Raw genomic sequence first — 12013 nt, forward strand, 5'->3', positions numbered from 1 at the left:
TCCTAACCATTGTAAATACACAAATGCAAAATGGTCATTCTTCCACATCCCCTTTTTTTGTTTAATTCCATCATTTAAATATTATAGGTGTATGAACTGAGCAAAATATTCCAAAATAGTCCAGTAGTCCATAATAGTATTGGGTCTTCCACATGACTGGCAACATCAGAATTTGTTGACCTGAGTCCCCTACAGCTCATCATAACAACATGCCTTTACTTCTTATACTTTGCTTTTATCCTTCTGCTGGATGATTAAGGCCAAGATAAGGCAAGATCTATGTAAAAAGAATTGTAAATTTTGTATCTGATAAGGTCAGTCAAATCTCCTCAGGATTTATTCTGAGACCCTGTACCTCAGATTGTAGATCTTTTGTCAGTGTCAGCCATGTGGATGAGTCACGGCCATTGATTCACCAATTTGCTCTCTGTGAAAGCCTGAAAAAATATTTTCTCACCATGTGACTCTCCTTACGCACGCTCTATATCATCAATCACTTTCCTCTTTGGCCCCATAATCTCCTTGATCAGAAAATTTGGGACACAACTGAATTACATGATGTTACAGTACAAGTTCTCATATGTTCTGAGTCTTAATTGACCTTGGAAGGCTAGGGCCAAAATGTTGGCTTTCCTTGTGGCCCTCTGTTTGCTTTAATTTTTGATGTGCAAACTTAAGTTGTTAGCCCTCCTGAAGAGAAGCTTATTGCTATTACCATACAACCTAGGCTGTGGAGGCAACCTTACTATCTGTCTGAATATCGAACATCTTAGGCATACCATGGAACAGGTATTTTTCATTAAGTATTGATATGTTAAACTTTAAGTCCCTAAGAATGTGATGCAATAATTTTAATAATTAAAATATATTTAAAAATAGGAATAAACAATTATATATATTTACACATCAGTCCAGAAATCTAACCATATACAACACAGTAGCAGGACAGTCCCACAACACTCATTTTCCAGTCTCCTTCCTTCATTCACCATCCACTTCATTTTTAAATAAACCTCTACCCAAGAGATAGCGCAGTGGCAACAGGTATGTCATGGCAAGAAGCCCACATTCAGAAGACCAGAATGACAGGCACTCTAAGCATGAACCTACTATTACAAATTGCCATCTTCAGTGCAGTTGCTTAGTTTACAGCTGCCAACATATATAGTTAGTCAGGGTGAGAATCGTTCCAGTTGACTGCTAGATTCGAAAATCTTCTGAAGATTCTCAGGATCTTTTCCTTACCCATCTCATACATATAACTTTATGGCTTTGCTCTGTCATGTTTCCTATCTCTTCTCCTTGCTCTCTCTTCATTGTCTAGTCCTCAAGGCTTTGCTTTCCTTTTGATTGTATTATACATTTCTATTTTTATTTTTTCTTTGGAGTTCTTATACCAGGGAGACTATAAGGTATTTACACATGTGTATCTGGTTTATTTCACTTATGAGTGTATGTTCAAGTGGCATCCACTCCAATATAAAGGCTTCAACTTTATCATTATTTATAGTTAAATAATACTCCATTGTATAAAAATACCACATCTTTTTCATCCATTCTTCAGGTGAAGGGCATCTTGATTGTTTTCAAGATTTGGCTATCACAAATTGTGCTGCTATAAACATAGGTACACATATATCACTATGATATCATGTTTTCAGATCCTCTGGGAAAATTCCTAGTAGGGGGATAGCTGGTTTGAATGGGATTTCAGTCCTAGTTTTTTAAGGAGTCTCCACACTGATTTCCATAATGGTTGCTCCAGTCTACATTCCCATCAGCAGTGGAGAAGTGTTCCTTTTTTCTCACAGCCTCTCCAACAATTGTTGTTGGTTGAATTCTTTATGATAGCCATTCTTTCTGGGATGAGATGATACCTCAAAGTTCTTTTAACTTGCATTTCATTGATGGCTAGGCATGTGGAGTCTTTTTTCATATATTTATTGGCTTCTTTAATTTCATTCTCTGAGAATTGGGTGTTCATCTCAGATGCCCATTTCTGGATTGGATCTTTAAATTTTGAGGCCCTAGTGTTTTTTAGTTCTTTATAAATTCTAGAGAGCAGACCTTTGTCTGAATACTTATTTGTCAAGATTTTTTCCAAATTTGTGGGTTGTCTTTTCTCTTTGAAACTTCTTTTGATGAGTAGAAACTTCTCAATAAGAAGGGGTCCTAGTCATTAACTCTTTCAAATTTTACCCATGCAATTTGATTTTTGTTCATGAACTCATTGCCTACCCCTGTGTTTTCAAGAGTTCCTCCTACTTTCTCTTCCGGGAGATTTAGAGTTTCTGTTTTAGTGTTTAGATCATTAATCTATTTTGACATTAATTTAGTGCCTGATGATAGACCTGGGTCAAGTTTTAGTTTTCGGCATGTAGAGAACCAGTTTTTCCAGCACCATTTGTTAAAGAGGCTGTCTTTCTTCCAGTGAGTATGTTTGGCACCTTTGTCAAGGATAAGGTGGCTGAGTGTGCTTGTAGGAGTTTCAATGTCTTCTACTCCATTTATTCTCAGATCTATTTCCTTGCCAGTACCATGCTGATTTTATCACAGTAGCCATATAGTATAATTTCAAGTCACGAATTGTAATGCCTCTTGCCTTGTCTTTGTTGCTCAGAATTACATTTGCTATTCTAGGTCTTTTCTGGTTCCAAATAAAGTGGAAAGATTTCTCTAAGTCTGGGAGTTATTTTGGTGGTAGTTTGATAGGGATTGCATTAAATCTGTACAGCAATTTTGGAAGTATGGACATATTCACAATGTTGGTTCTTCCTATCCAGTAGCATGGAATATCTTTGCATTTTCTGAAATCTTGTACGATCTCTTTTTTAAGAGTACTGTAATTTTCCTTGAAAAGATCTTTGACTTTTTAGTTAGATTAATTGCAAGTTATTTCATTTTCCACGGTGTTATTGTAAAAGCTATTGTTCCTCTAATTTCCCTCTCATGTGTTTCTTATCTGTCTAGAAGATTTTCGGGTTTTGACTTTGTATCCTGCTATGCTATTGAATTTCTATATTAATTCTAGTAGCTTCTTGGTGGAGTTTTTTGGGTCTTCTAAGTAAACTATAATATCATCTGCAAATAATGATAATTTAAATTCTTCTATACCTATTCTTTTTCTTTTTATTTCTTTCTCTTGTCTAATTGCTGTAGCTAATGATTCCAGAACTATATTGAATAGGAGTGATGATAGCGGACATCCTCGTCTTGTACTAGATCTAAGAGTAAAAGGTTTCAATTTTTTTCCCATTTAGAATTATGTTAGCCATTGTGTTTTCATAAATGGCTTTTACCAGATTGAAGTACAAGCCATCTATTCCAATTTTCTGTAGGACTTTGAACATGAATGAGTGTTGGACTTTGTCAAAAGCCTTTTTGCATCAATTGAGATGATCATGTGATTTTTAGGTTTCACTATTGATATAGTGTATTACATTTGTAGATTTGCATATATCGAACCATCCTTGCATCCCTGGGATGAATCCTACCTGGTTATGGTGTATGATCTTCTTGATGATTTGCTGTATTCTATTTGCTAGGATTTTATTGAGATTTTTTGCATCTATGTTCATGAGGGAGATTGTCCTGTGGTTCTCTTTTCTAGTTGTGTCTTTCCCTGCTTTTTGTATCAGTATAATACTTGCCTCCTTGAATGATTTTGGGAGGGTTGCTTCCTTTTCAATTTCATTGAAGAGTTTGAAGAGTATAGGGACTACATCTTGTGTAAATTTCTTGTAGAATTCAGCTGTGAATCCAGCTGGACTTTTCTTTGTCTGTAGGTTTTTTATTACATCTCATATTTCATTGGCTGTTATTGGGCTACTGAGAGTGATTATATCTTGTTGATTCTGTTTTGGTAATTTGTACCTTTCTAGGAATCTGTCCATTTCGTCTGTGTCTTCTATTCTGTGAGAGTAAAGATTCTCAAAGTAGCTATTGATAATGTTCTTAATTTCTACTGGGTCTGCAGTAATTACACCTTTTTCATTCCTTATTGCTTGTACTTGAATTTTTTCTTTTCTCTTTTTGATGAGGTTAGCTAGGGGCTTATCAATTTTATTTAATCTTTCGAAGAACCATCTTTATGTTTTGTTAATTCTTTGAACTGTTTTCTTCATCTCAGTTGAAGTAATTTCTGCTCTAATCTTTATGATTTCTTCCCGTCTTTGGGCTGTGGGTTTGGTTTGCTCTTCCTTTTCCAGTTGTTGGAGGTGCAGCATTAGGGTGTTTATTTGTTCCTGTTCTGTTTTCCTAATGTGTGAGTTCACAGCTATGAATTTCCCTCCAAAAATTGCATTCATCATATCCCATAAATTCCGATAAGTTGTGGTTGAATTTTCATTGAATTGTAGATATTGAATTTCTTGTTTAATTTCATCTGTGATCCATTGGTTTCTGAGTAGGTGTTGTTTAATTTCCATGCTTTTAGGATTTTTTTTCTGGTTTCTTTTGGCATTTATTTCCATTTTCATTGCACTGTGGTCTGATAATATGCATGAGATAATTTCTGTTTTCTTGCATGCACTTAAGCATGACCTATGGACCAGTATGTGGTCTATTTTCAAAAATGATCCATGCACAGCTGAGAAAAATGTGTATTCAGCTGTGTTTGGGTGGAACATTCTGTATATGTCCACCAAGTCCATTTGTTTCAAGCTCTTGTTCAGTTTTATTGCTTCTTTTCTAATTTTTTGTCTAGTTCACTTATATTTTTGGGATAAGGGGGTGTTAAGTTCTCCTCTTAAGATTGTGGCTTTTGATATTAAATTTTTCATGTCCATTAAGATTTGTTTTATACAGTTGGGTTCTCCCATGTTTGGTGCATACATATTTATGAGTGTTACCTTTTCCTCTTGAATTTTTCCCCTAACCCGTATATGGTGGCCTTCTTTATTTTGCTTGATCATTCTTGGTTTGAAGTTGAGACTGTCTGAAAATACGATTGCTACTTCTGCTTTCTTCTGACGTGCTCGGCATGCAGTATTGTGTTTCTTTCTTTGACTTTCAGCCTATGAATGTCTTAATGAGTTAAATGTGTTTCTTGTATACAGCATATTGTTGGATTTTGTTTCCTAATCCACTGTTGCAGTCTATTTCTCTTAACTGGTGAAATGAGTCCATTTACATTGATGGTTATAATTGAAATGTATTGACTTATGATTGATACGTTGTTTACCTATTGTTGTTTGCTCTTTTTTCTCCTGTGTTTAATTGTTAGCTCTATTTAGTTAGTTTCTTCTGTTCTCATTCATGGAGTTCTGATCATTTTTGTCCCTGTCTAGAACATCTTTTAGGAACCTGTGTAGAGTTGGCTTTGTCATCATGAAATTCTTTACTTGTTCTTTGTCATGAAAGCATTTCACTTCTCCCTCAACCATGAAAGAGAATTTTTCAGAATATAGTACTCTGGGCTGGAATTTGTTTTCATAGAGGACTTGAAGTGCTCTGCTCCGTGCTCTTCTTGCCTTCGTGGTTTGTCAAGAGAAGCCACACGTACTTCTGATGGGGTTTCCTTTGAATGTAATCTGCTTCCTTTCTCTACTAGCTTTCAGTATATTTTTCTTGTGCTGGATTTCTGGGATCTTGACTATTATATATCTCGGTTTGTTTTTAATTGGGTTGAGGTTCCTTAGCATTCTGCATTCTTCAGGTACCTGAATGTCAGATTTTTTCCTCATATTTGGGAAGTTTTCTGCTATTACTTCTGCCCATATTTTTTTAATGTCATTTGTATTGATTCCTTCTTTCTCATTGATGCCTACTAGTCTCACATTGTTCATCTTTGCATCTTCTTGCAGGTGATGAATTATTTTTTCCTGCATCCTAGTTGTTTTTAAGAGATATTTTCTTACCTTTTCTCTAGCTGCACCAGTGACTTCAAGATCTGAAACTTTGTCTTCACTTTCATTTAAATGGGTTTTCGAGTTTGTGATTGAGATTTTAAGTTCCCCTATATCTTTTTGACTCTGCTTCATGCAAGCTATTTCTTTCCTGTATCGCTCATTCAATAATTCCGTCATTTCTGTAATCTCTCTTTTTTTATCAATGTCTTCTTTAGAAGCAGTTATTAATTCTTTTCCTACAGAGATTTTTTTCAGATTCACCTTCCTCCGTATGTTTCTGCATTTGATTCTTTACTTTACATGCTATTAATTCAGAGATTTCTTTTTTTATTTCTGATCTGAGTTCCTCTATACCTTTCTGCAATTGTTTCTTTAGTTCAGAAGCTGTTGATTCATTGATTTCTGCTATGTGATTCCTGAATTGTTCTGTGTTAGTGTCCTCTGCACTTGTTATGGGTGGGCTTGGGGTCTGAAATTGCATTTTGCTCCTTCTCGTCATTTTGTACAGCGCTGTCTTCTGACCCATGTTGTAGAGCTTTGGTGCAGTTATAACCTTAGCACCTACTGAAATTCATGTGCAACTCTACAAAGTTTGAATGTTTCCGGCTGTGCCTGGCTTGGGTTTGGCTGCTGTGCTCAGCTCCTTCTTGCTGCAGCCCTTGCGAGTAAACTGCTGTGCCCCTCTGGCAAGATGTTCTGCTCCTGGACTAGCTGGGTGATTTTGTCCCCTACTCTCTCTGCAGGGACTGCAGCTGCAGTTTCACCCCAGCCTAGTATGCCAGGACTGTGTTGAATCTGAAGGGGACAAGGGGGAGTAGGGGAGATGGGAAGCTCTCTCACACCCTCACCGGGCCTCGACTAGGACTGGATCTGGGGGTCCCAAGAACAAGGTAGAAGTTCTCACTCACTTGGAGGGTGTGTGTGGCGGGGGTACGGTGTGGTGGTAGGAGTCCCAAGGGCACCAATGTCATTCTCACTCATGCTTTGTGCCTGGGTTTGGACCTGACAAGTGTGAGCCAAGTCTTCACACATACATGAATCCTGACTTTTGAATGCAGATTTCAGTTTGCTGTGAAGTAATTAGTCTTGAGGAATTTTTAATGTTCCCTTGTTAAGTCTTCCTTAGTGAATTCAAACAAACCAAGTTTTGACTTGTTGCCGAATAAGTTCAGGTGGGGAAGCTGTTGGTAGAGATAAGAATTTTTTCTCTTTTTGAGACAGGGTCTCGCTATGTAGTTCAGCCTAGCCTTGTGCTTACTTTGTAGACCAGGCTGGCTTTGAGTGTCCAAGATTCTTCTGCTTTAGCCTCCCAAGTGTTGTGTTGTAGACATGTGCCACCATGCTCAGCTAGATAAGACATTTTTGGGGGTGAGGGAGGATTTTGGAAGTAAATTGCATTTTTGTGACTCAAGACAGATATAGATTCTGAAATGGCTGCTTTGAAAATATCTACTTTAAACTGTCCAATTAACTACAAAACCATCTATTTGACTTAAAAAGTTATGGCTTCAAGAACACTTTCTATTTAACTGGACGTGATTTCTTAGGATGCTAAGAATGATGGCATCTCAAACATGAGATTATCACCCACAGTTTTTGTTTTGGTGAACATTTAAAAGCAAACCAACAAAAAACACTTACATAAGAATTTTATTTATACACACACAAACAAATAAACTCAGAATGGTCCTTAAGCATATGAGCTAAAACTTGAGTTCTGATTTGGACTATGGACAATTCCTCCCAACATTTAGAAAAGCAGCAAAAATGTACTAGGCTACCAAATGCTCTTTTCTGATAAAGGAAGCAACTACAAAACCTTTACTTATTCATTCAGAGTAACCAGTGCTATGGATGCAAAACAAACAAAACCCAACCACTCTCCCAAATATTACTTTCAAAACTGACATATTAAACTTAATTTTTATTAGAATGTTTTTTCCCACACTAGTAAATCAAAACCAAGACACACACACACACACACACACACACACACGATGTAATTTGTTGAGCTTTATCTTCTAGACAAGAATGCTAAGTTAGTCTCTTTTCATAAAAAGCCATTATGACTTGAGGACATTTCATATTTGCCTCTTTTTCCAGCACCAAGTCACCTTCATCTGAATTGTTCCATTTCATGTAAAACATCAATTCTCCACTACTATCTGTGGCACCAATTATTTGCTCGTGATCAAGACATCTAACAAAACTTTTAGGTTTGTCAGCAGTATCTTTTTTTTTTTTCTTTGACTTGCTGTCATTAGATTCACTGTCAGAGATTTTGTTTTTGTACTATTTTTTTATCAGCTTTTTGCAAATTAAGAAATGCTTCAAGTAACTCTGGACAATCTAAATTTTCTTCATGTTCCCATGTATTGTCAGCATCTGTAAATATCTTTCACTTCAGAAAATACTCCACCTTCCTATTCATTACATGTTGGTCCAGTACTTTTTCTACTACAAACTGTTCAGGTTCTGCTTCTTCAACTTTTTTACTTTTTCCGTTTTGTTTCTTTCTCAATTTTTGCAATGTAGTTTTATCGGAGGCCATTTTTTACTGCAGACTTCAAAAGCTATTATTCGCTGTCTCAGATTCTAGTCATGGGTCTACAGAGTCTTAGTCCATGCACCTGCATCTCCACTCGCACCCCAGTACCCACAATTTAAAGGAGAGGTTCATGTATCTCAAGGTTTCAGAAGATTCAGTACATGGTCATTCAGTCCTTGGTCCTCCAAGGCAGGAACATCATGGCAGAAGGCTAAGGAATGATAAAGATATTTAGTTCATGGATGCCAGAAAGCAAAGGATAACAATGATAAAGAGAAAAAGGCAAGTGACAAGATATAAATACTAGGGCTAGATCCCAAGACCCAATAAGACACTGGGTATGTGCTTCTTAGGTGGCTCAAAGCTGAGCAAGTTCTTAGTAAAGTTTTATCATCATGTAGAGGACGGTTATATATGCTTTTCTTAGGCACAAAAAATTGAAATATTGTGAGTGAATATATAAAAGAAAAAAGCAAATTAGTGAGGACAGCAGAGACAAGAAGATGAGAATGAAGTTGTTGGATCTCTTCCCATGGCTCACTACAGCTATCTCCTATAAGCAAGTGCTCTTTATTTTCTAAGACCATCAGGTTCTTGAGTTGTCTTCTCTCACAGGCTACCATAATGAGCCTTACCGCAACCCTGCAGAATTTTTCTTGGATATCATTAATGGAGTCTCCTCTGCTGTTGTGTTAAGTAGCGATGAAGAAGACTGTGAAGGTATGTAAATCTCTTGGAATCATAATGTTTTGCCTAATTAAGTTGGGTGAGGTTTAGTAATTTGTTAGCCACTTAAAACTTGGCTTCTTGAATGTTAATCCTATACTCTATTAACAGTCAACATTCATATCTTGTTTCCATAAGTAGTATCCATGCTTTTAAAAAATTTACAAATGAACAGTTGCTTGTATATTATCAGTTGAAAGGGGAATTTCCACTAAACGTGAATAATTTATAATTTTATAGCACTTTAAAAAGATAGGAGTCTTGGCACTTTTCCATTTATATGTAAGAATCATGTTTTATGTAAAGAATTTTAACCATATGCTAAGAAGTCTATTTTAAAAATTGGATCCAGATAGGAAAAAATGAGTTCTCTATATCCATAAAATTGTAGCAGAAGTCAGTTTAGCTATATTTTCTAACATATAAAGCAATGAAAAACTAGTAATTTTTTCATATGTAAACTTTAGAATGTAGGTATTATCCCACAAAGAGGTAAAATGAATTAAATCAGTTGTTACCTGTTAAGAATGTTTCCTTTCTTCATCTGTTTTTATTCTAAAGCAAATGGGATTGAAGAACCTTCTAACAGTGACAAACCAGTCATAGAAAAATTAGCTGAGTATTATGCTGACTCCACCTGCTACAGAAAAATAAAAACTGAATTAGAGACATTCTCAGGTAGTCTGAAGAAGAGGAATTTTGGAGATCAAAATTCCAGGAGAATCACCTATGCCACCTCCTTTTTTCATCAGCTCAGATGGATTGCATGGCGTTCATTCAAAAACTTACTGGGCAATCCCCAGGCCTCTGTAGCTCAGGTAATCTAGCAGATTTTTTTTTTTTTTTTTTGTACTGTGAAGTACTTATGTGGCGGCAATTTGGTTCCAATGTAGTCTACTTCAAAATTATGTTTTTCTTCTACCCATGAATTCCATTCAATTGTTACCCTAACTCTATTTGGGACAGAGAAACCATTGTAAGGAAGCATGATTTCTAAAGTAAAATGTAATTAAGTTTCCACTTGCAAAAATTTTTTAGTATTTTTTTGGACTACTGTACTAGAATTGTAGACAAGACACAATGTGTACTTTGAGGGAAAATTTTTCTTTTTCAGAAACTGGAAACTAAATATAATGTCATCTATACTTGGGGATTTACAGTAGCTATCCATTTTCATTCACTAAGTCATTTAATAAGTTTAACACAAGAGTATGTCTTGCATTTGGGCACTCCAATGAACAAAATGAGTGAAAATAACACTGCTTACACGGAGCTTATTTTCTTATAAGTTCAGATGATTGGCTACTGAGTAAAGAAAACTAGAGCACATTAAAACAAGAACAGGGTACAATAACAAATGGAAAACTATTCTAGTTATTATTTATTCATTTATTTATATATACTTTTTAAAATGTATTTTAGTACAGGGTCAGCAGGGTTTCACTACACAGGTCAGACTCATAGTGATCCTCCTGTTTTTAGGCTCCCAAGCACTGGGATTACAGGTACGTGTCACCATACCCAGTCTCATTCACCATCTCAGCGAGCCCTGGGGCACATGCTGGGGATCGAACCCAGTGTCTGCAGCCTTCTGAGCTGTCTGGCCAGCCCAAATTTTCTATTTAGAAAAGGAAGAGTTGGGGAAGGGAAAGAATTGAACCAAAGCAAGACCTAAACCATGCCAGAAAAATTAAGTCCTGTAGTTCCATATGTGGCCTCTAGTGCATGTGATAAACTAGGAGTTTTCAAGGGCTCAGGTGACCTTGTTCCTATGGCCTTTCTGATTTCAGTCCACATAGTCTCTCTTGGGATGAATCCGTTCATAGTTTGCAACTTTCTTCAGCTGCTATTTCATATGCCTAACATCTCCAACCTCCAGTGGTTTTCACTGAACCTTTGACTTCATTCCTATAGGTATACACACTGCCTTGCCTAGTCTTCCAAGATTGCTTTGAAATGTGAATGGAGCCTTCTTGACCTTGTAATGCTTACATTCACTGTGATGTTAAAGCCAGCATCCCAGGGATAATTTCATGGTACACTGTCAGTGGGATAGCTGCAGTGATTTCTTGAGTGATTGGAGAGCTAAACATAGTGAAATGAATCGCAGGGGACAACTTCCCTAGGAATATCTTCTTGGGTATAAAGCCTAGCAGCTCTCTTCCCAAATGAAAGGTTTACACTCACAATATGAAAAAGGAGAGGTTTATTTTGTTTGTATTTTGGACATCTTTTGGCCTCAACTTTACACATTGTTCTTTCTGAGCAAAAATCTTAAGTTTTACAAAAGTTTATGCTCTGCCTTTTGCCCTTAATTCTCACTATAAATCTGGCTAAAATCAGTCAGAAATACCATACTGCAAACTAAATATTAGGCTGTCTTGAAGTTTCTTCTACCAGATTAATTAGATCATTAGCTTTAATCTCTGTCTCCCACAAAATTCTCAGGAAATAAGGAAAATATATAAAACTTTCTGCAGAGTATAGTGTATATAGTATATAGGCTAATATTGATGGAATTCTTAATTTTTAATTGAAATTTTCTGCACCTGGTCTTTAATGCTTGCATTCCTGTCAGCATTTTGGTTTTCTAAACTCAGGCCAGAATCACTTATCAAGCTTAGCTCATAACATTCTAAGTTTTCTCTAGCCTGCATCTTTAAACTTTTCTAAACTCATCCATAAACTAATTTATATTAATGAGAAAGAAATAGCAATGAGATAATTTCAAAACAGGTTAATAGGACAGTTAAAATAATTAATACATTACATATTGCTGTCTTCATAATAGTTATTCAGAGTACAAGATGCAGACATATCTTGTCTAAACACTATTAGTACAAATTTTTCTTCTCATTGAACTAAGAGAAAGTAACTGTATATCTATTCT

General features: G+C 36.1%; 1 protein-coding gene across 1 annotated transcript in view; it reads left to right on the forward strand.

Moving 5' to 3' along the window:
- Positions 1–12013, forward strand: part of LOC101587879 (ATP-binding cassette sub-family G member 2-like) — a 65537-nt gene that overhangs the window by 23305 nt on the left and 30219 nt on the right. The window contains exons 7-8 of the mRNA XM_004640650.2: positions 9013–9117; positions 9685–9941. Coding sequence (XP_004640707.1) covers positions 9013–9117; positions 9685–9941 — 362 coding nt within the window. The remainder of the gene's footprint in view (positions 1–9012; positions 9118–9684; positions 9942–12013) is intronic.

Source organism: Octodon degus, unplaced genomic scaffold (genome assembly GCF_000260255.1).
Source record: "Octodon degus isolate 3935 unplaced genomic scaffold, OctDeg1.0 scaffold00125, whole genome shotgun sequence".
NCBI classification, from domain to species: domain Eukaryota; kingdom Metazoa; phylum Chordata; class Mammalia; order Rodentia; family Octodontidae; genus Octodon; species Octodon degus.